Source organism: Aethina tumida, chromosome 1 (assembly GCF_024364675.1).
Source record: "Aethina tumida isolate Nest 87 chromosome 1, icAetTumi1.1, whole genome shotgun sequence".
In the NCBI taxonomy this organism is placed as follows: domain Eukaryota; kingdom Metazoa; phylum Arthropoda; class Insecta; order Coleoptera; family Nitidulidae; genus Aethina; species Aethina tumida.
Window position 1 is genome coordinate 57,144,627 of NC_065435.1, and position 26,049 is coordinate 57,170,675.

General features: G+C 31.0%; 1 protein-coding gene across 1 annotated transcript; it reads left to right on the top strand.

Annotated features, from left to right (window-relative positions):
- The first annotated feature begins 2,344 nt into the window (after positions 1-2,344).
- Positions 2,345-3,393, top strand: LOC109597447 (phospholipid phosphatase 1). Its single transcript, XM_020013133.2, has 3 exons — positions 2,345-2,561; positions 2,661-3,133; positions 3,187-3,393. The coding sequence occupies exons 1-3, from the start codon at positions 2,540-2,542 to the stop codon at positions 3,385-3,387; spliced, it is 696 nt and encodes a 231-aa protein (XP_019868692.2). The 5' UTR covers positions 2,345-2,539; the 3' UTR covers positions 3,388-3,393.
- The last annotated feature ends 22,656 nt before the right edge of the window (positions 3,394-26,049 follow it).

Below are 26,049 nucleotides of genomic sequence, written 5' to 3' on the forward strand. Positions count from 1 at the left end.
CACTGGTTATAATCAGTAGGAAACGAACGATCGAAAATCATGTGATGACCTTGTCGCCTGTTCCACATTCGACGCACGGTGGGAAAATATACGATATAAAATACAACAACAACAATCATTCAGTTAATAATTTTCATAGATACACTAGATATATAAATATATAATACATACATATTTGATGCACATAGATGTTTAAAAATGAAGTAGTAATTATTCACAGTATTACATATTCACAGATGCTGACTCAATAATTTAGATAAATAGCTTAGTCATTATTTGAGTAAAATTTAAACAATTACTAGCAGCACGTTTTTTAGAAAATTAAACAAAACGTGTTATGTATGTAATTTGAAACTCAGTTTTGTACACAAAAATTTTACAAAGTTGTAACAATTGTATAATACTTATGTTATCTGTCCTAATAATACTAGTTTACAACTAGTTTATTATTCTTTATATCTCAATTTTTTTACTCTATTTTTTTCTGTCGAGGCTTGAAATGTTGATAACTGAACAAACTATCGATTACGTGTGTGAAACTTTATTTTAAATAATCGTAATATTTTTTATTGAAATAAGCTACTTGATTGGATAATAATCTTGAATTTGTAGAAGTGCCAATAAAAATAAAAAATATTATTAAATACGAAAATCTAATCAAGACTATTTTTTTTTAATTTCATTATTTTTAATAAATTTAAATAAAATTCTGACCCCTTTAAAGGTAAATTAAGAATAACAATTCTACTTTAAAATGTCACATTTATTAAGAAAAGTTTAGTCAATTCTGAATTCGTAGTAAATAATTACTGAAGTGTTAATTAAAATAATAAAAAATAAATATAAAAAAAATATCAAATAAATATGTAATAAATTGTCAATGTAACGTAATAGAAAAGTTTTTATATTCATCACCTTTATTAAATTTAAATAAAATGGTGACCCTCTTAAAGAGGCATTTAAAATTTAAAATTACAATTTTAGCCCAAAATGATGTTAAGATGAGGTTAATCAAAGTCAGGTAGGACTCAACAATTCTTAATTCGTAGTATATAAATAATTACTAAGTTTTAATAAAAACAAAAAATAAGTATTAAAGTGAAAAATCAAATAAATTTTTAAAAAAAATGCCAAGGTAAGTTAATAGGAAAGTTTTTAATTTCAACATTTTAGTTAAATTTAAAAAAAAGTTGGTAATCCCCATAAACGTAACTTGTTTATTAAATTTTGATCCTAAATATTATATTTATTAAGAAAAGGTCCCTTATTAAACAGTAGCTGGGACATATCACTAATCTTGAATTTGTAGTTTTATTAAATAATTCTCGAACAACTCTATTAAATTTAAATAAAAAACTGTTCCCTACAGAAAAGTTTTAAAACAAAATAATAATATAAAAATAATTATATACAACTTAATAAAAAGCAACAATCGTAAATTTATAGTTTTAAAAAATAATTACTAAATTGTTAACAATAATTTAAAAAATTTATTCAAAAAAGAAAATTTAATGAAATAAACGGTGACCCCGGTATTTTAAATATATAAAATAACAATTCTAGCTCAAAATGTTACATTTATTAAGAAGAGTTTATAATAAATATATAAAAAATATATAAACGAAATATTTCTCAAATAAATATTTAACGTAAATTAAAAGAAAAATTTTTAATTTCAATATCTTTAATTTATGTACAACAAATAAAACCGTGACTCCCTTAAACCTAACTTAATGAAAAAGGTTTTATTTTTAACATATTTATTTGTATGTTATTTATGCAAAATATTACATTTATTACGAAAAAAAAAATCATTACTAAAAACAGTAGCTAGGATAAATCAACAATCTTGAATTTGAAGTTTTATTAAGTAACTATCGTAACCATAAGTGACAATAAAAACAAAATATGAAAACAAAAATGTATTTAAATAAATATTTAATAAACTGTCAACGTAACTTGATGAAAAAACTTGAATACACCAATTAATTAACTAAATAAAATTAATAAATTAATTATTTTTGGGATTATATCACGCTACTATGACGGCATCGGGTATTATAATCTGTGACGTTAACATCTTATCCATACAAACACATTCGACGATGACACAGTGCGTTAATTTGTTTGTTTATTGCGAGTCTTGCGCGATGTTTGTTTGTTCGGTTATTTAAACAAAATCGGCGAATCTATGCGTGAAAATCTATCGATTCGATCAAATCATCCGATATGGTCTGATCTGCAGACATCACCATCACGTTCCAAGGTGCAGGCCAGCAGCAGATAAACCACAGTCCCCCTAAAAAACTCGACGAACCGTGCAGGTACTTATAACACGAACCTATTCCGTCAGCGTGTTCAGTGTCGTAGCGCGTTGTGCGAATACAGGTTGTCATGAATCGTTTTAGAATAATTACTGTTACCGCATATATTTTTATGAGCGCCTGATAGTTGCGTGACAGCGGCGTTTATCAGATTTAAACGAAATTATGCGCAGACGTTTCTCTAGTGATAACAAAGATCAGAAACCAAACACACCATGATTCACCGTTACTTTATTTGTAAGTTTGTTTATGTTGTTATTTAACCGGCATTGCATCATCAACAAATTAATGTAACCTAACCAATCGGAACGTAATCGTTGTCGATCATCGTTCCAGATTTGCTGCTGCTGCTGCTCCTCCAGACCGAGTACTCGCCGTTCCACAAACAAGGTTTCTTTTGCCAGGACCAGAAGTTATCGCGCACCTTCACCAAAGACACCGTCCATCCGAAGGTGTTGATATGGGGCACCGTCGTCGGTTCCGTCGTCCTCGCCACCTTCATCGAGTACCTGCACAACAAGGCGAAGCTGAATTTTTCGTCGGTTTGGTCCAGAGTGACGGACTTCAACACCGGTGCCGTGTTCGTGCTTGTGATGACGGAGATTTTGAAAATCACCGTCGGTGAACCGCGGCCGCACTTTTTGACGGACTGCAGGCCGTTCGAAAACCAAAACTGCACGCCCGGTGCCTATGTCAACAGTTTCGTTTGTTCGAACAACGAATGGAGCCAAAGATCGTTGAGGGACCTCTCGAAATCGTTTCCTTCCGGGCACTCGTCCCTGTCGGTGTTTACGGCCATTTATTTTATTGTGAGTACAATTTAAAATACAACAAATGAGTGTATTAATTGCGTTGGTTTTAGCATTATATACGGCAGGTGATGTCCAGCAAACATACTGTGATAAAATTTAGTTTAATTACTTTTCTAATTTGCTGGCATCTTACTTGCGCGTTGTCCAGAATATATGACAACAAGCACCACTGGTGGGATGTATTAGCAGGCATAGGCCTGGGCACCGCTTTAGGATTTTATAAAGTGACGTCCGACAATAGAATAATGTAAAAATTTGTTAATAAATTATCTTGTTATAACAAATGTTTTATTGAATAACCTTTGATTGGCAGTTGAAAAAGACAAAATTGCTCTTCATTGAATTGAATTTATCATCCTTAAAATAGAGGTATAACTAAAAATTTGTGGCGTCTGATAATCAAATAATGTAAAAAATAGTTAATAAAATATCTTGTTATAAAAATATGTTATTGAATAGCCTTTGATATATTGTTGAAGGTAAGTCGCTATAAATACACATGACTTCCAATATCTAATGCAAATTGTATCGCATCAATAAAAATAACTAACACCTTTGTTCGTTGCTTTCATGATTATTTTAATCGAAAAAATACGTTTTTTTATTCTGATGTAGTGTATATCTTAATTGTTTGAAATTGTTTCAATGGTCAGTTTCTTTTCACTGTCTCACAATAAACTCTCAGAATGAGGTTTGAAAACCAACTGACAATGCTCTAGAGATGTTATTTGAGATAATTGATTAAGCTACTGACGGTACAAACCTATCAGAAACACGCAGTCTCATGATCTTTTTACGAAACTGACTTCTAAATAAATATTAAAATTGGTTTTTCCTTATCATATCTTAGTTTATAATCCGTTGACTAATAATTGTATGGTTAAAAATGTGACTGGTTAATAACTCATCCACACAAATTAATTTCACATAATGAATAATAAAGATTTTTTAGATGTTTATAATTATATCCAATGAAAATGGCGGGTTGATTTCGGAAATTGATTTTTGAAAAATTATGAAAATCCGACAATATTTTCGATAAAACTGTTTTAGAAAGTTCTACATAAAATGAATGGGGCATTTTTTGATCGCACGACCCTCCTGTGACTCATTCTAATCTAATTTAGTCAATTGAAAGCGAGATTTATGTCTGCAGTGACAGTGTGGTTGTTTCATCAGCACTGAAATGATCAATAGTCGCACCGAAATCAATATTCGGAGACCATTACTAGTATTTTACAACATCGTGGAAAATAATCGTAAAATCGAAGTAATCAACACTTTTTTGGATTTCGGGTCTTCCGGCTGATTTCTCTCAGTGCTGACGGTTGATTTCTGGATCTTACTAAAAGCGACATTTTTCGTCAACAGTCACAATTCGGTAATGCCATTTTGGGCTCATTCGAACGTTTAATTCTGAACAATTTTTAGTCATTTTGGTGGATTAGTTGTAATTTTCTGACTATGTGATCGAATTTTATACTACTTTTTTAATCAAAATCCAGTTTGAGTTACAAAAGATTTTTAAATAATTTAAAAATTGTTTAGGGATCAAGACTACTGCGCAGCTAGAAATAGAAATGAATATTTAAACAATACTATTTTTAATAATAATTTAATATTTTTATTAATAACTAACTTTAACTTATAAAATTAAAACATTAAAATTTTGTTGATATAATAAAACATATTTTGGATTTGGAGAATTATAGTAGTTAAAAATATATGTCATAAATAAAACTATCAAAATAATGCCATCTTCTTGGAAAATAAGATCTCAGCGGTTATTCCTGGAATAAGGTTCAGCCCAAAACTTGGAAATATATATTATATACATTGTACTTTTCAATATACAGTGATTACTGTCTTAAGTCTCCTATTTCTAAAGTATGCCATGCGTTTCTCTGAATACAATACTGCCCAAATTTTAATTCCCCTTTTATGTCATAGTAACATCCGTTTAGTAATGTAGAATACAAATATAGAATAGAGTATATATTGTAATATGGACGGAAGGTTATTTATATGATTATACCGTTTCATTTCAGTGTCAACTATAAGTTCCAAAATAGTATACAAAAGGCAGTTTCTAAATAACACAGAAGCTTGGCCAAAAACTACTAATTTAAAATTGCATACTAATAAGTCTGTTTTCCTCACAGGAAAATAGTAACAATTTAGAATATTTCCTACCGATAGTATTGAACTCAATAAATTTTACATATTTAATATAAAATTTGGGTTATTAAAATTGTTGTTACATAGGGCAGGCAGATTAATTAGAGCATTATAGACAAATGAAAGACTTATCTGAATCCACCTGACATGTTGGTAACAATTGAAATGTTATTTATATTTTTTAAGTATTTTCACTGTATTTTCAAATGGATCCTATAAATATTATTACTTTTTTCTCATCTTCATTTGTTTTGAAATATTTGATTTTTTCAAAACAGTTTCATACACGGAGTGACTAACTAAACTAATTTGAGAACAGTCTCCACACTAGTTAGAAAATCAAACTCGAATAAACCAATAGCTTAAGAGAATAACAGCTGAACATAGAAAAATAGAAAGACTGTAAAATGGTAACAATTTTAAAAATTTACACAATTAAAACAATATTTTGATTATTAAACCATAGGATGGTCTGATTAATTAGAGAAAATTAAAAAAAAGATCTAAAAGAAATCTGAAACTTTGGTTGCATTTTACAATATTAATATTTTCATTGAATTTTCGATACAAATTAAAAAAAAATAACTAGAAAAACCAGGTCTAATTCTTTTTATGTCACATAGTGGCCACAAAATGCAGAGAATTCTCCTGAAAAACATGGCGTCCGCCGTCAAGGCTCTGAGTAAAGATAGTGTTGCTTTTAAACATTTGTTAGCAGTTTTTCCTAAAATTTAAAAAAGTATATTTGTTGATCCTCAGATTGAATGATGATGATTTTTCACTGTGTATTGGAGAAAGAATCTGCAGCCTGTCAATCTTTCAAAATCATCGTATATGGTATTCTTGGAAACAGAAAAAGCAAAATCTACAGACAAATTGTTACTAAATTATTAAAAAAATATTGTAAATTAGTGTACAGATGTACTCAAAATGCATTTTTTATATTTACATTTGGACTCTTTCCCACAAAACCTGAGTGAAGATTTAATGAAAGTTGAAAGAAATTATTAAGGATTTTGGAAGAAAAGTATACTAGGAGATTATTGTTGGACTAATTCGTGAAACTGACCCTTTTACATATAGAGGGACTAGCTAAAATGTTTGTGTTACCAATTATTATAATGTTAAAAAGTCAAACGTTAAGAAAAAAGTATCAACATTTTCGTACATTTTAGATGTCAATAATATTCTTATTTCACAAAATTTTCACATCATTCTATGTATAATTCCATAGATATGTAATTTGTCATATTCTACTCACAAAAGGCAAAACATAAATTTAATTTGAATAAATAATTGAATAAAAATATTGTTAGATTATTGAAAATTGTGCGTAATGTATAAATTCCTTATAAATTAAACTAAGAAATATATATCCAGTTTTTATTTTACATGATGGTATTCGTTAAAACGTTAAATATTTTAATTAAAAAGCAAACTACTACTAACGAAGATGGGACCATAGTAATTTTCAATTTAAATTTGAAAAACCAACTTAGCTAGACTCCCACTTGATTTTGTTACTGTAATGGAATTGCCGAAGCGGTCTATTAGACACTGTTTTTTTTTAATCCCCTGCGGAATTCGCATCGGTTCGAGTGCATGTGTGTATGCGAGCGGGTCGATAAGTTTGTACCCTTTTGCCCGCTCTGCTCCGCTCCAACCCCCGACCACCGACCACCGACGCCCGTAACGCCGCGACGCATCGTTCCGTACCGAAACTGATTGTGGAATGCGCACGGCGTCGGCACGCTCTACGGGACGAAGGGGAGAAGCGTCCGATTTGTTTTCTCCGAGCAAATATTTATGTTCGGTGTACTAATGGTTTTGATTACGGTGGATTAAGTTTTGAATACATTATGTAAGGGAATTCAATGTCATGTAACATTAAATTAATTCGTAACAAACCACAATTATTTATTAGATGATGTCTCTGTTGTATAAAAACTAAACTGATCGAAAAAAGTTAAGCATAATGCCTTATTTTAAAACTAAATGATTATTAAAAATTAAAATTGTAATAAAAGAAATAAATATTAAGAAATTAAACCAAAAGCAACTTAAAGTTTATTTTACAAAATAAATAAGAAATTTTGGTCCCACATAAAAGGAAAAATACCCAATTTTTTTAATATCGGGTAATTTCGCCTCTGCTTCGCATTACAGCTTAAATCCTTCGTGGCATATGTAGGTAATTCTGAAGGAAGTTGTCTTAATTCTCTGATAGTATGAGCACGATGCTGGTGAGCAATTAATGATCTTCCAAGTAAATCCCAAGCATGTTCTGTTAAATTCAGATCAGGCGACAAGGCTGGCAAAGGCAGACACTCAATTGAGCATTTTCTAAGTGGTTGGGGACAACCCTAGCTCTGCGTTGCCGTCTAAAAATCGAAAATTTGGTTCCAAATTCCATCGATAATGTCTCTTGCATAAATTTGACCGGTCACAGATGTAGAGTTCCGTTCTACCTCCTAGTAAAATATCACCCTAAACCATTATGTACCCACCTTGGTATGCGTTAACTTCCTGTACATAACGCGCATTTATTCTTTGACTTGGAGGCCTCCAAATACGTACTGTACGTACTTATTAAAGTACGTATTGGTCAGCATTAAATGCAGTGTTTACATCAACTGAAGCAATTCTACAGCACGAAGTCTATCTCCATGGTTTTGAGAAAAGACTGTAGAAATTGGTTGTTAATTCTTGAACAAAATTGAAATCAAATTAAATATTTAATTATCATTTTTTCGACTTCATTTTTGTTCAAAGTTTTATTGTTTTCATTGCACAATTATGAAATGTTCCTGGATGTAACGACCACATTCCAGAGATTTCCTTTGAGGTTCAAATCAGGGTTTAGTGCCGGCTACTTTATAAGTGAAAGGTATTCTACAGAGATGTTTTCTTTAGTATACGGTACTATATTTGTACCGTATGTTCAAGTACTTAAATCTAACCATAATACAATATACTTTTATTAAGGATTCCACTTTTGATAAAAGAATATTATGAAATTGTATAGAATAAAATTAAGACATTTAAAAATAAAAACGGCAACAAAAATCACAGTATAAATGGTTGTTAATTTCCCTTCATTTACCTTTTCTATTACCAGTATAATATATCCTACAGGACGTAACAGTGATCGACATGTTTCTTAAAAGAGATTGTTGTTGTTTATTATATATTGATAATAAAAATACATTTTATAACACATGTTTTATTTTCATAATTTGCATTTAGTATATTTACATTTCATGTATATATATAAACATTGTGAATAAGCAACAAATGACAAATATATATGTATATATATATATATATATATATATATATATATATATATATATATACAAATATGGCGAATGCGAGGTAAAATTCTATTATTTATATATTAAAAATGTATTGGTCTATTTTATTGGTATATCAGAAATGTTTACTTATCCATACAGAATGGCCTCAGGGATTTTTATTGCAGTTTTTATAAATTTACTGAATTCAATAAATTAGATCCATATATTGGGTATATTTTATATAATTTTGTATATGCATAATTCGATGTAACTAAATTTAAAAATACATTTTTGAGATATAGAAATATTGAATTCTTATTTTACCAGTAAAATAATGTAGAACGAAAATCTATATAATGAGCAAATTTTATGATGAAAAAATTATATTGAATGTTTGTTGTATTATTGGGACACTATACCAAATTCCATGAAAATTTGGTGACACTTCTTGAAATTCAAAACCAACAATTGCAATCTTTACCACGTACCACAATTTTTTAAAATGTATAGGAGGTGAAAACGTATTACTTTAGTACATTTTGTGTATTATTTTTATAAATAATTTTCATGAACCTTTGTGGTATAGAGGGATTTTTGATGGTGTCGAATTTAAATATGTAACCAAGCAAAAGAAAATAATATATTGAATGTTTGTTTTATTACAACCATTTCGTTTGCCTTGTTCACAACATCTTTGTGGAGTACTTAAAGAAAAATGAACTACATTATTTCAGAAGTCAATTCTCAAAGGTGTTGTGAACAAGGAAAACTAAACGGCAGCGAAAAACGAACTCTCAGTACACCATTTTTTTTTAAGTTGATTACGTATTTAAATTCGGCACCATCAAAATCTCCCCTATACCAAATTTCATGAAAGTTTCGTGACACCTCTTGAAATTCAAAAACCAATTATTGCAATCTTTACCACGTACCACAATTTTTTAAAGTGTATAGGAGGTCAAAACGTATTACTTTAGTACATTTTGTGTATTATTTTTATAAATAATTTTCATGAACCTTTGTGGTATAGAGGGATTTTTGATGGTGTCGAATTTAAATATGTAACCAAGCAAAAGAAAATAATATATTGAATGTTTGTTTTATTACAACCATTTCGTTTGCCTTGTTCACAACATCTTTGTGGAGTACTTAAAGAAAAATGAACTACATTATTTAAGAAGTCAATTCTCAAAGGTGTTGTGAACAAGGAAAACTAAATGGCAGCGAAAAACGAACTCTCAGTACACCATTTTTTTTTAAGTTGATTACGTATTTAAATTCGGCACCATCAAAATCTCCCCTATACCAAATTTCATGAAACTTTCGTGACACCTCTTGAAATTCAAAAACCAATTATTGCAATCTTTACCACGTACCACAATTTTTTAAAGTGTATAGGAGGTCAAAACGTATTACTTTAGTACATTTTGTGTATTATTTTTATAAATAATTTTCATGAACCTTTGTGGTATAGAGGGATTTTTGATGGTGTCGAATTTAAATATGTAACCAAGCAAAAGAAAATAATATATTGAATGTTTGTTTTATTACAACCATTTCGTTTGCCTTGTTCACAACATCTTTGTGGAGTACTTAAAGAAAAATGAACTACATTATTTAAGAAGTCAATTCTCAAAGGTGTTGTGAACAAGGAAAACTAAATGGCAGCGAAAAACGAACTCTCAGTACACCATTTTTTTTTAAGTTGATTACGTATTTAAATTCGGCACCATCAAAATCTCCCCTATACCAAATTTCATGAAACTTTCGTGACACCTCTTGAAATTCAAAAACCAATTATTGCAATCTTTACCACGTACCACAATTTTTTAAAGTGTATAGGAGGTCAAAACGTATTACTTTAGTACATTTTGTGTATTATTTTTATAAATAATTTTCATGAACCTTTGTGGTATAGAGGGATTTTTGATGGTGTCGAATTTAAATATGTAACCAAGCAAAAGAAAATAATATATTGAATGTTTGTTTTATTACAACCATTTCGTTTGCCTTGTTCACAACATCTTTGTGGAGTACTTAAAGAAAAATGAACTACATTATTTAAGAAGTCAATTCTCAAAGGTGTTGTGAACAAGGAAAACTAAATGGCAGCGAAAAACGAACTCTCAGTACACCATTTTTTTTTTAAGTTGACTACGTATTTAAATTCGGCACCATCAAAATCTCCCCTATACCAAATTTCATGAAACTTTCGTGACACCTCTTGAAATTCAAAAACCAATTATTGCAATCTTTACCACGTACCACAATTTTTTAAAGTGTATAGGAGGTCAAAACGTATTACTTTAGTACATTTTGTGTATTATTTTTATAAATAATTTTCATGAACCTTTGTGGTATAGAGGGATTTTTGATGGTGTCGAATTTAAATATGTAACCAAGCAAAAGAAAATAATATATTGAATGTTTGTTTTATTACAACCATTTCGTTTGCCTTGTTCACAACATCTTTGTGGAGTACTTAAAGAAAAATGAACTACATTATTTAAGAAGTCAATTCTCAAAGGTGTTGTGAACAAGGAAAACTAAATGGCAGCGAAAAACGAACTCTCAGTACACCATTTTTTTTTTAAGTTGACTACGTATTTAAATTCGGCACCATCAAAATCTCCCCTATACCAAATTTCATGAAACTTTCGTGACACCTCTTGAAATTCAAAAACCAATTATTGCAATCTTTACCACGTACCACAATTTTTTAAAGTGTATAGGAGGTCAAAACGTATTACTTTAGTACATTTTGTGTATTATTTTTATAAATAATTTTCATGAACCTTTGTGGTATAGAGGGATTTTTGATGGTGTCGAATTTAAATATGTAACCAAGCAAAAGAAAATAATATATTGAATGTTTGTTTTATTACAACCATTTCGTTTGCCTTGTTCACAACATCTTTGTGGAGTACTTAAAGAAAAATGAACTACATTATTTAAGAAGTCAATTCTCAAAGATGTTGTGAACAAGGAAAACTAAATGGCAGCGAAAAACGAACTCTCAGTACACCATTTTTTTTAAGTTGATTACGTATTTAAATTCGGCACCATCAAAATCTCCCCTATACCAAATTTCATGAAACTTTCGTGACACCTCTTGAAATTCAAAAACCAATTATTGCAATCTTTACCACGTACCACAATTTTTTAAAGTGTATAGGAGGTCAAAACGTATTACTTTAGTACATTTTGTGTATTATTTTTATAAATAATTTTCATGAACCTTTGTGGTATAGAGGGATTTTTGATGGTGTCGAATTTAAATATGTAACCAAGCAAAAGAAAATAATATATTGAATGTTTGTTTTATTACAACCATTTCGTTTGCCTTGTTCACAACATCTTTGTGGAGTACTTAAAGAAAAATGAACTACATTATTTAAGAAGTCAATTCTCAAAGGTGTTGTGAACAAGGAAAACTAAATGGCAGCGAAAAACGAACTCTCAGTACACCATTTTTTTTTAAGTTGATTACGTATTTAAATTCGGCACCATCAAAATCTCCCCTATACCAAATTTCATGAAACTTTCGTGACACCTCTTGAAATTCAAAAACCAATTATTGCAATCTTTACCACGTACCACAATTTTTTAAAGTGTATAGGAGGTCAAAACGTATTACTTTAGTACATTTTGTGTATTATTTTTATAAATAATTTTCATGAACCTTTGTGGTATAGAGGGATTTTTGATGGTGTCGAATTTAAATATGTAACCAAGCAAAAGAAAATAATATATTGAATGTTTGTTTTATTACAACCATTTCGTTTGCCTTGTTCACAACATCTTTGTGGAGTACTTAAAGAAAAATGAACTACATTATTTAAGAAGTCAATTCTCAAAGGTGTTGTGAACAAGGAAAACTAAATGGCAGCGAAAAACGAACTCTCAGTACACCATTTTTTTTTAAGTTGATTACGTATTTAAATTCGGCACCATCAAAATCTCCCCTATACCAAATTTCATGAAACTTTCGTGACACCTCTTGAAATTCAAAAACCAATTATTGCAATCTTTACCACGTACCACAATTTTTTAAAGTGTATAGGAGGTCAAAACGTATTACTTTAGTACATTTTGTGTATTATTTTTATAAATAATTTTCATGAACCTTTGTGGTATAGAGGGATTTTTGATGGTGTCGAATTTAAATATGTAACCAAGCAAAAGAAAATAATATATTGAATGTTTGTTTTATTACAACCATTTCGTTTGCCTTGTTCACAACATCTTTGTGGAGTACTTAAAGAAAAATGAACTACATTATTTAAGAAGTCAATTCTCAAAGGTGTTGTGAACAAGGAAAACTAAATGGCAGCGAAAAACGAACTCTCAGTACACCATTTTTTTTTTAAGTTGACTACGTATTTAAATTCGGCACCATCAAAATCTCCCCTATACCAAATTTCATGAAACTTTCGTGACACCTCTTGAAATTCAAAAACCAATTATTGCAATCTTTACCACGTACCACAATTTTTTAAAGTGTATAGGAGGTCAAAACGTATTACTTTAGTACATTTTGTGTATTATTTTTATAAATAATTTTCATGAACCTTTGTGGTATAGAGGGATTTTTGATGGTGTCGAATTTAAATATGTAACCAAGCAAAAGAAAATAATATATTGAATGTTTGTTTTATTACAACCATTTCGTTTGCCTTGTTCACAACATCTTTGTGGAGTACTTAAAGAAAAATGAACTACATTATTTAAGAAGTCAATTCTCAAAGATGTTGTGAACAAGGAAAACTAAATGGCAGCGAAAAACGAACTCTCAGTACACCATTTTTTTTAAGTTGATTACGTATTTAAATTCGGCACCATCAAAATCTCCCCTATACCAAATTTCATGAAACTTTCGTGACACCTCTTGAAATTCAAAAACCAATTATTGCAATCTTTACCACGTACCACAATTTTTTAAAGTGTATAGGAGGTCAAAACGTATTACTTTAGTACATTTTGTGTATTATTTTTATAAATAATTTTCATGAACCTTTGTGGTATAGAGGGATTTTTGATGGTGTCGAATTTAAATATGTAACCAAGCAAAAGAAAATAATATATTGAATGTTTGTTTTATTACAACCATTTCGTTTGCCTTGTTCACAACATCTTTGTGGAGTACTTAAAGAAAAATGAACTACATTATTTAAGAAGTCAATTCTCAAAGGTGTTGTGAACAAGGAAAACTAAATGGCAGCGAAAAACGAACTCTCAGTACACCATTTTTTTTTAAGTTGATTACGTATTTAAATTCGGCACCATCAAAATCTCCCCTATACCAAATTTCATGAAACTTTCGTGACACCTCTTGAAATTCAAAAACCAATTATTGCAATCTTTACCACGTACCACAATTTTTTAAAGTGTATAGGAGGTCAAAACGTATTACTTTAGTACATTTTGTGTATTATTTTTATAAATAATTTTCATGAACCTTTGTGGTATAGAGGGATTTTTGATGGTGTCGAATTTAAATATGTAACCAAGCAAAAGAAAATAATATATTGAATGTTTGTTTTATTACAACCATTTCGTTTGCCTTGTTCACAACATCTTTGTGGAGTACTTAAAGAAAAATGAACTACATTATTTAAGAAGTCAATTCTCAAAGGTGTTGTGAACAAGGAAAACTAAATGGCAGCGAAAAACGAACTCTCAGTACACCATTTTTTTTTTAAGTTGACTACGTATTTAAATTCGGCACCATCAAAATCTCCCCTATACCAAATTTCATGAAACTTTCGTGACACCTCTTGAAATTCAAAAACCAATTATTGCAATCTTTACCACGTACCACAATTTTTTAAAGTGTATAGGAGGTCAAAACGTATTACTTTAGTACATTTTGTGTATTATTTTTATAAATAATTTTCATGAACCTTTGTGGTATAGAGGGATTTTTGATGGTGTCGAATTTAAATATGTAACCAAGCAAAAGAAAATAATATATTGAATGTTTGTTTTATTACAACCATTTCGTTTGCCTTGTTCACAACATCTTTGTGGAGTACTTAAAGAAAAATGAACTACATTATTTAAGAAGTCAATTCTCAAAGATGTTGTGAACAAGGAAAACTAAATGGCAGCGAAAAACGAACTCTCAGTACACCATTTTTTTTAAGTTGATTACGTATTTAAATTCGGCACCATCAAAATCTCCCCTATACCAAATTTCATGAAACTTTCGTGACACCTCTTGAAATTCAAAAACCAATTATTGCAATCTTTACCACGTACCACAATTTTTTAAAGTGTATAGGAGGTCAAAACGTATTACTTTAGTACATTTTGTGTATTATTTTTATAAATAATTTTCATGAACCTTTGTGGTATAGAGGGATTTTTGATGGTGTCGAATTTAAATATGTAACCAAGCAAAAGAAAATAATATATTGAATGTTTGTTTTATTACAACCATTTCGTTTGCCTTGTTCACAACATCTTTGTGGAGTACTTAAAGAAAAATGAACTACATTATTTAAGAAGTCAATTCTCAAAGGTGTTGTGAACAAGGAAAACTAAATGGCAGCGAAAAACGAACTCTCAGTACACCATTTTTTTTTAAGTTGATTACGTATTTAAATTCGGCACCATCAAAATCTCCCCTATACCAAATTTCATGAAACTTTCGTGACACCTCTTGAAATTCAAAAACCAATTATTGCAATCTTTACCACGTACCACAATTTTTTAAAGTGTATAGGAGGTCAAAACGTATTACTTTAGTACATTTTGTGTATTATTTTTATAAATAATTTTCATGAACCTTTGTGGTATAGAGGGATTTTTGATGGTGTCGAATTTAAATATGTAACCAAGCAAAAGAAAATAATATATTGAATGTTTGTTTTATTACAACCATTTCGTTTGCCTTGTTCACAACATCTTTGTGGAGTACTTAAAGAAAAATGAACTACATTATTTAAGAAGTCAATTCTCAAAGGTGTTGTGAACAAGGAAAACTAAATGGCAGCGAAAAACGAACTCTCAGTACACCATTTTTTTTTAAGTTGATTACGTATTTAAATTCGGCACCATCAAAATCTCCCCTATACCAAATTTCATGAAACTTTCGTGACACCTCTTGAAATTCAAAAACCAATTATTGCAATCTTTACCACGTACCACAATTTTTTAAAGTGTATAGGAGGTCAAAACGTATTACTTTAGTACATTTTGTGTATTATTTTTATAAATAATTTTCATGAACCTTTGTGGTATAGAGGGATTTTTGATGGTGTCGAATTTAAATATGTAACCAAGCAAAAGAAAATAATATATTGAATGTTTGTTTTATTACAACCATTTCGTTTGCCTTGTTCACAACATCTTTGTGGAGTACTTAAAGAAAAATGAACTACATTATTTAAGAAGTCAATTCTCAAAGGTGTTGTGAACAAGGAAAACTAAATGGCAGCGAAAAACGAACTCTCAGTACACCATTTTTTTTTTAAGTTGACTACGTATTTAAATTCGGCACCATCAAAATCTCCCCTATACCAAATTTCATGAAACTTTCGTGACACCTCTTGAAATTCAAAAACCAATTATTGCAATCTTTACCACGTACCACAATTTTTTAAAGTGTATAGGAGGTCAAAACGTATTACTTTAGTACATTTTGTGTATTATTTTTATAAATAATTTTCATGAACCTTTGTGGTATAGAGGGATTTTTGATGGTGTCGAATTTAAATATGTAACCAAGCAAAAGAAAATAATATATTGAATGTTTGTTTTATTACAACCATTTCGTTTGCCTTGTTCACAACATCTTTGTGGAGTACTTAAAGAAAAATGAACTACATTATTTAAGAAGTCAATTCTCAAAGATGTTGTGAACAAGGAAAACTAAATGGCAGCGAAAAACGAACTCTCAGTACACCATTTTTTTTAAGTTGATTACGTATTTAAATTCGGCACCATCAAAATCTCCCCTATACCAAATTTCATGAAACTTTCGTGACACCTCTTGAAATTCAAAAACCAATTATTGCAATCTTTACCACGTACCACAATTTTTTAAAGTGTATAGGAGGTCAAAACGTATTACTTTAGTACATTTTGTGTATTATTTTTATAAATAATTTTCATGAACCTTTGTGGTATAGAGGGATTTTTGATGGTGTCGAATTTAAATATGTAACCAAGCAAAAGAAAATAATATACTGAATGTTTGTTTTATTACAACCATCTCGTTTGCCTTGTTCACAACATCTTTGTCGAGTACTTAAAGAAAAATGAACAACATTATTAAAGAAGTCAATTCTCAAAGGTGTTGTGAACAAGGAAAACTAAATGGCAGCGAAAAACGAACTCTCAGTACACCATTTTTTTTAAGTTGATTACGTATTTAAATTCGGCACCATCAAAATCTCCCTATACCAAATTCTATAGAGAAATAGATCCAATTTTTAACATTTTCAACTCTTTTGTGTTTAAAATAGACCATTACAATTTGATTTTTTTGTCTAAAAGTTTGATCGTAATATTTCCTAATATGCCGAATTGGATAATTGAATGGTATAACTTAAAATATAAACCTTATTTTTGACAAATTTTTGATGAAGTTCTTAATTGATGTAGTTCTTAATGTTCACCTCAGAATCTCAGTTTCTGGTATCTGGAAAAAAATATACAATATCAGAAATTAACTCTTACAAAAATTAATTGACACGTAATAATATTCGTGATATTTATAGTTGCGTTCACCAAAAGGAAATGGACGAAATATAACAATATAATTTAAAAATTGCAAAATAATATTCTATTTACTTTGTATCGGTCAAGACAACTACAAACATATGCTTGTTGTCTTGACATTACTTACAATTTAATTTAATTTAACGATAAACCTTTTAGAGTCAAATAATATTTCTCTCAGCTACATACAACCACTCATAAAATTCCCATCATCAACATTTATGTGACAATATTTCTCCTTTATTAACTTTAAATGTATTTGCAAAATTATTTTGTTTCGTAGGATTATTGTGAGTATTAGTTACGTGTTAGATTTTTTGAAAATTTAATTGAATTATATTATATTATGAGTTCTATATACTTTCCTATCTTCATTCAAGATTTTTTATTATAGGATTATGTCCAAACTGTTGAATATATTAGAGTTAAACCGGAAGCAGTGTCTTCCTTTTACAAATAGTACGCAATTGTACAAAAAATTGCAAGGAACACATTAAATGTGTTAAACTAAACTAAATTAATCATTTAGATACAAGATTAAACTTCTATTATTGCATTTATAAAATTTACCTGTGAGGTTAGTTTCGTAGTTCTGTTATTTACTTCTAGGCCAGACATTCATTATAAATTCTATAGGGAACTTCGATCGAACCGACTGCAGCCGAGATATTTCAATCCAGGATCCAGAGTAGTTTGTGTGTATCTGAAGAAAAAAAAAACAAAAATTTAAATTTTCAAAATGTCTGAGGCATTTTAGTGGTCAATTAATGATTAAGGAGATGTTTACGTAAAAACTATATGGGGGTGGGACCTAAACTGGATCCATTTACAAACTCTGCGAAATGCAGTTATGAACAAAATTTCTTCAGATAATGGGAGAACATTGTCCATGTAGACACTTCCTTAAATTTTGGAATTGGTGAGCGTTCATGTTGCGTTCATTTGTATTATGCCTTAAGAGATATGACATAATATTCCTCAAATCAGTGTCACTTTTACTTTGCTGATACATCCTTACACCCCCCTCTTCGGAAAGTCGGTGGTGTTGCAGGAGAACATTTAAAGAGCGGCGTGTAACGGATGTATACCTGAAAGACATGCCATCTAATTATTTTTGGAACATGAGGGTTTGTGTTGCCTTTAGAGGTGCGCTTGCTTACTTTGGTTATTACGTTTACTATTTCGGCATATACCACATCTTCATATTATTGAACTATTTATTTATTTTCTTCTTGTTTGGGGTCCGTCTGTAGTTATTTCTTCTTTCTCTTCCTCAGGATTGTTTTCAATCTCGAATGTATACAGCAATGTACAAGGAGTAATTAATAAATTTGGTGTATTATGCCCTTTGTTAAAATGTAACGTACCCCTGTGTTACTTCTTTTAGTTTGAAAAATGTTGTGATTTTGCTTACTTGGGCTCTGCAGATATAAATCCCTCACAAGAAAAATATACAACTATTTATGTTCTGTTCCCTCTATTTCGGTGTATAACATCTTCCTATCATATATATTTCAATAATTCTATTTCTTCGCTCAGTTCCGCAGGATTGTACAACATGTATAATATACAACAAATTTAGAAAATTTATATCACCATATTTCTGCAACACATCTGATCGCTCGTTTGAAGAACTACTCATTACATACAAACGAAAATTTGCATTATGCCTCATGTATTGTTTCGAGAATTTAAAAGAGACTAGTTGCCGCCCCAAAACCATCTGTACTATTCAAAAATTATACAGGATGGGGCTTAATTTGGATCGTTTTACTGAAAATTACGTATGTATCATGTATCTTGAGAATTCTTCGAATTATTTTTGGAAGTTTGAAAATTTTGTTTAGAGGTGCTTCTGCTTACTTGGTTCGGCAGATATACATCCCTCGAGAAAACAGTGTCTATTTTGTTCACTAGTTGAATATAAACCTCATCTTCATGTAGTCTTTTCTGTAGAATTTTTGTTAACTCAGTTCCACAGGACTGTGTTCACTCTAATAAATGTTAATAGCAGAACTAATCAATAAACTTTGTAAATTGTATTATGCAACGTTGATTCATCTTAATGAACCTCAATCCAAAAAAACCCTCCCCGAATATTTTTACAGTAAACTTGTCTACAATTGTAATTTACAAATTTTGTAGTAATGACTCCTTAATCTGTTAAATCAACAACAGTAATGCAAGACATTTTGAAAATTTAATGTTAGAAATGATAATTTTAATATAGGTAGCAAATTTAAGGAATATTTGTGGTGAAACAATTCAAAACGGATCAGTTCAACAGATCCCATTTCAATTTAACTGCAACCAAGGCTGAATTAATGAAACTAATTAATTTTACAATTTGGCAGCCCATTTAATGTTAATTTAAAATTATAGAAAATTTCCCATATACTGTGCCATTGAAACGTCTGTGATATTGAGTAGTTACTAATCTCAGTCGAGGAGGAGCCAACAATTGTTTGAAGTATTTTTAGTAAAATAATTTTAAATCATAAATAAACGTGAGCTGCGCACAATAAAAAAAAAATATTCTATAAAATAAAAGTGTCCAGGAGAATCGCGAAATCTATGAATTAGCAAAAGATCATGTTTTGAATCAAATTCTATTTTCACTGAGTAGCAACTTAATGGTGTAGAGCCCATTCAACTTTTTCCTTATTTTTTTTTACTAAATATTACATATTGCTCTATCACAGTAAAAAATTGAATACCCCAGAACGTCCCCTTCGGAAAGTCAGTTGTATCAAAAGGACATTTTAAATGAGTAGAGTAAAAGATAAATACCTGAAAGGTATGTATAAGTTTTTAATTGGCTGTTACAAGTAGTCTTTTTAGTACCTCCTTAAACCCCCAAAACATGCCATTGTTATACCGAAGGGCCTTGGGGAAATAGCCAATTCAAAAATTTCTTCTAATTCATCCAAAACCAAATATAATTTTTCATTAATACCTAAAGCATAGTCACTCATCTCAATCTCAAGATACTCTCGACTTCTCATGGGACCTAGAAATGAGTAGCCAATTTGGCAAATTTCAGGTTTTCGGAAGATCTGCGGCATTTTGAGAAAATGTTAAGAAGGTTCGTATATATGAAAGTGAAACTATATCCAGTCTTCAAGAAATAAATTAGTAAAAATTTATCAATTTGGCTGCTTCCCCAAGACAGTCCGGAAAAACAATAGGCTTGTTTCGGGAATTTAAAGGAGGTAAAAAAAAGACTGTCTAAGGACTGAAGATGCTACTGGACTGACTAACAAAGAAGCAGTCTGAGTTGTTCTTTATAAAAAAATTTACCGAACTCTGCAACATTGTTTAGATTGTTAGAGATAAATACATTTATGTGTATGATGATTAATAAATATATACATACATACATACATACAGCGTCACTATTACCTTTCATAGTAGTGTGTTCCTTTAAACCAGCCCTTTTAATATTTAATTATAGGAAATACCGTTTCACTCGCATCGCTTTCATATAATTAATAAAAAATACAGTGTCACTATTATATTTCACATAGGTATATTCTTTTACACTACCCTTTAAATTTCCTCCTGCAACACCACTGACTTCCCGAAAAGACTTGATGCCAGCAAAATTTCACAATTACTTATAATTTTTTCAAAAAATTTTAATACGAATGGGAACTTGGCAACCCTTTTAATATTTAATTATAGGAAATACCGAAGTCGTTCCGCTTGCATCACTTTTATATGATAAAGTAAATTAATAAAAAATGCAGTGTCACTATTACATTTCACATAGGTATATTCCTTTACAGTACCCTTTAAATTTCCTCCTGCGACAACACTGACATCCCGAAAAGACTTGATGCCAGCAAAATTTCACAATTACTTATAATTTTTTCAAAAAATTTTAATACCTCCTTTAAACCCTCAAAATATGCCCTTGTTATATCACAGGGGGCCTTGGGGAAGTAGCTCATAAAGAAATTTTCTCTAATTTATCAAAAATCAAATGACATTTCTTATTAAGACCTCAAGCATTGTCTTTTTTATAAACCTTCTTAACATTCTCCTAAAATGCTCCAGATTTCACGTGGGAATTTGAAAGTGGTAGCCAGTTTAAAAAATTGACAAAAATATAATTCTTCAAAACGGGATACTGATGTGAAATTGGGTCAGGTTTTCAAGAAATTACTGTTGAAAATGTGTCACAATGGCTTCCACTCTCCAAATCCCCTCGTGAAATCACCAACATTTTAAGAGAATGTTAAGAAGGTTCCACGAAGATTGTATGTATATATATAATAGTTAAACTAGGTCTAGTTTTCGGAAAATGATTTAGTGAAATTTTACTTAATAAGATACCACCCCAAAGCTTTCCGGAAAACAATAGACTTATTTCAAGAATTTAAAGAATGTTGATAATGAGATTATGTTTAAGATATGAACATGCACGTTTAATTTCCGTGAAATTAGTTTTTTAACTAATTTTTTTGCCAAATGTATTGCCTATAACAATGGGCTGTCAGATAACCTTTATAAAATATTTAACGGATAAGAAGGTAGAGCTTTTAAAATTTAATTGTGGGAAATGCCGAAGTCGAGATGAATTATAAAAAATACAGTGTCACTATTACCTTTCAAATAGGTATATTTCCTTTACACCACCATTTTAATATCCTCCTGCAACACCTGACTTCTTAAAGTAACTCATTTATTTTTTTAAAAGATTAGTCATAGTTTCATATTCACACTTAAACTAGTCTTTTTAGAATCTCCTTAAACCCCCGAAACATGCCATTGTTATACCGGAGGGCCTTGGGGAAACAGCCCATTGTGAAAATTTCTCTAATTTATCGAAATTCACAGCTATAAAATATTCTTTCTTAAACCTCCTTAACAATCTCTTAAAATACCTTAGATTTTCAGTGCTACTTTGGAAAAGGATAGCCAATTTGTCAAATTCAGAACTAGACAATAATGTGAAATTATGTCAAGCTTTTCAAGATATCAGTTATTGAATTACGTGCCATATTGACTTCCATCTCCCAAAGCAACACGGGAAATCTACGGCATTTTGAGAGAATGTTAAGAAGGTTGTACTTGAATGTAAAACTAGGTCTAATATTCTAGGAATAAATTAGTGAAAATTTACTAAAATGGGAAGCCTCCCCAAAACTCTCCGGAAAAACAATAGGCTTGTTTCGAGAATTTAAAGGAGATTCAAAAGAGACTATGTTTAAGGTATAAATGTTACAGAAAATAAGTACTGAAAAGAAACTCGGAATCTCTTGAGTGATGCATTTCTGGTTCCCTATCTCTTTGTGGTATTGCAGAAGATTATTTAGACTTGTAGATGTAGTGGTATTCATTCAATTGATTGTTATTTTGTTAGAGATAATAATTTAAACTAAACACAAAGGGGTTTGTGGGTTGCATATGAAAAAATATATGGGATTAGTGCGACCTCTACAACCAATTTTTATTTACTTCATGTGAGTAATATAATTAATCATCCAGGTTATTTTGAATTATTATTGTTTTCCTTATATTTGCTACCATATTAAAATATTGATTTTCATTTCTAACCTTAACTAGGGGGATCCTCCAGTTCTGGCAGTTTTCCATCCATTTCATAAATGTTAGTAGCAATGACTTCTTCGTTTGGTGTTTCAATTTCCTCTGATGGCACATCTGCATTTGGCTGCTCAACTATACCATAGTCAACCACGTTGAAGTTTAAATCTGGAATACAATGTATTTCTTGCAGCCTGTGGAAAAATTGTTATGATAATAATTAGTTTTAATTGGTGTTCATAAAAAGACTTAAGACTTAAATATTTAAATTGAATATCAAAAATAATTTTAAATTGACTAAAATGTTATTAAAAATGTGAATTCTATCATTATGCTCCTTCTGATTGGCCTACAAAATCATGTAAAGGTTGTTCGGACTTATAGGTCGACGTTGATTGTAATTATTTCCTGACGTTTCACTAACACTAGTGGCTAGCATCTTCAGAGGTCTGAGTTGGCAACTAAAGGACAACTTAGACAAATGATGTTCTTGAAATTTCATTCTGTTCGTTTACCGTTCTTATCTGCTTAGCGATTTTGATGTTTTTAAGCACGTTTATCAAGCTTCAATGCTTCTTTTCTGTTGAAGTTGTTTCCGTGTTTCTGGATTTCAATTGCTTCCCTAATCACTCCGTTATGATATTCAGTTGTAGAAGCAAGCAATTGTGTATCTTGGAATTTTATCTTATGTTTTCCATCTAACAGTGCATGTTCTGCTACAGCAGACTTGTCTGATTGTCCTAGTTTGCAGTTTCGTTTGTGTTCCTTAATCCTAGTAACTATTGAACGTTTTGTAGTACTTATGTATACTTTCCCGGAAGAGCATATCCCAGAAGTTGTTTGATGATCTCTTATTTTTTGGCAGATCTAGGACTGTATTGACTCTTCCTTGTTGGTATAACAGTATGGATGTTATGTTTTAATAAGATTTTTCCAATCCTATTGGTAACTTTACATATATATGGGAGAAAAGCTTTACCAATCGAGGGCTCACTTGGTAGATCTTCATTATTAGTATGAGGTCTCATTGTACGTCTTTTTTCTGAGCGTTTGTAACCGTTGGCCTGTAGTGCTTTTTCCAAGTGTTCTTCAGCGAGGTGGTGTGTGACATATCCTTTTGGCTCGTTCGGTTAGTTCCATTGTGAATGTCGAGAATTTAGGTGAAGAAACTAATCTAGTTTTTCTTGTCCATGTTTTCATATCACGAAAGTATCATCCACGTAACGATACCAAATAGAAGATTTATGTTTGGCCTCAATCGCTTTTTGTTCAAACTTTTCGATCACTGGACTAAGAGGACTGTCCATTGTGAATCCTTCAGTCTGTTCGTAGAATTTGTTGTTCCAAATGAAATAGCTTTCAGTAAGGCATATACGGAAAAGATCCACAGGAACTTTAGTGATAAGTGACTACGTCGAAACTGACAGTCTATCTTCTACATCAAGATGTAATCCTTTCAATATCTCAACAAAATGTATTTCTAACATAAGGTTGTAGCAATCTGGGAGATACTAAATTATGTTAGTGACCTACAGGATTACTAACGATGGGTCAGAGTGGTACATTATCCTTATGTATTTTGGCCAGACCATATAAGCGAGATGGAATCGCCTCTGATTCGATTAATTATTTTTGGATGTCCGCTGGTATCAATGATTTCTTCATTAGGAGATTGGTGTTTCTTAGCTTCCTGTGTTGGATTTTTAGCCAGTTCTCGATAGTTCATCGGGTCCATCAGTTATTCCATCTTGTTTTTGTAATCCTCGGATTTCATTATAACTGTTACACTTTCTTTATCTGCTCGGAGAACTACGATAGTTTTATCCAAGTTTGAGTTCTGATCGCTCGGCTCTCCATACTTCCAAGATTGCTTGTCGGTGGCTTGGCTTTCATTAGGATTTTACAGGTTTCCATGCGGATTCCTTGGGCTACATTTTCTGGTAAAGTTCTAATGGCAGCCTCAGTGTCGGTAATTATATACTCTACTGGTATGTCACGAGGAGTATTGGCAAAGTTTCCACCTTTTGCAAGTACAGAGGTTTCTTCAGGTGTCAAAGTTTTTCAAAGAGGGGAAAGTCTAAAAACCCCTCTCCGGGCACCGATCCGAAGATCATAACCATAATCTCTTATATATGATAAATCATATATGGACGAAATAGGACGTATATTTACATATACGGGTTTGCTGAACCAGAAGACGTAAGACTGGCAAAGATGCCAACCCCCTGTCAACTGGATTCGGAAGAGCAAGACCAATCTGAGAAAGATCCGAGATCTTCCTGGGGATGGATTGGACTTGCAGTGTTGGATCCGTTAACTCCCCACCATTAGTTGCCATTAGTTTGTGGAGCGGTACTGAACCCCAGGACCACGACAAGGTGGATCCATCCTGGGGAGGTGTCAAAGTACAATCAGTCATGGTTATGACTGAGGGATGTGTATCTATTGTTGGTGAGGTTTTGTGGTCGTCTCATTGTAATTAACTTTTTCGAATTTCCTTTTTTGTTGTTCGGTTCTTCGTTGTAGCTCATTTCCTATACTTCTATATGTTATAGTTTATTTTAACCCAGTCCGTGGAGTGTAAGCTGCTGCTTAATTAGAGTAGATTATCCAAAAGACCTACATCGGTCTTAGGTAAGTATCTCCTAGTGTTATATATGGCATGTCGTAGTAAAGCTTTTTCCATGCTGTTGTAAATCCATTCTCTCTGAAGTGACTTGAAAATTCTCTTAACACGTACAAAACTTTGAATTATATTCGGGTCTCTGCAGCGACATAAGAATGTCAGTCTGGGATGATAGTAGCCGGGCCTTCTGTTTACGAATCTTGTCTAAACGTATGTAAAGTTTACATACGTACTGATGTTCATATTTTATCAATCTCCAATGCTTTTCTGTTGAAGTCATTTCAGTATTGTTTCAGTTGTCGAGACAAGCAATTGTGTATCTTGGAATTTTATCTTGTGATTTCGATCTAACATTACATGTTCAGCTGCAGCAGACTTGTCTGATTGTCCTAGTTTGCAGTTTTGTTTGTGTTCCTGAATGATATTCCCTCTATTGAACGTTTTGTAGTACCGATGTGTACTTTCTCGCAAGTATCCCTGAAGCTGTTTGTGATAGTCTCTCCTATCTTTGGCATACCTTAGTCTGTATTGAATCT

Bases quoted from the DNA above. Each gene is read 5' to 3' on its own strand.
- LOC109597447 (XM_020013133.2), top strand. From the start codon at position 2,540: ATGATTCACCGTTACTTTATTT. The intron at 2,562-2,660 runs GTAAGTTTGTTT...TCATCGTTCCAG, and splicing joins GATTCACCGTTACTTTATTT to ATTTGCTGCTGCTGCTGCTC. The intron at 3,134-3,186 runs GTGAGTACAATT...CGTTGGTTTTAG, and splicing joins TTACGGCCATTTATTTTATT to CATTATATACGGCAGGTGAT.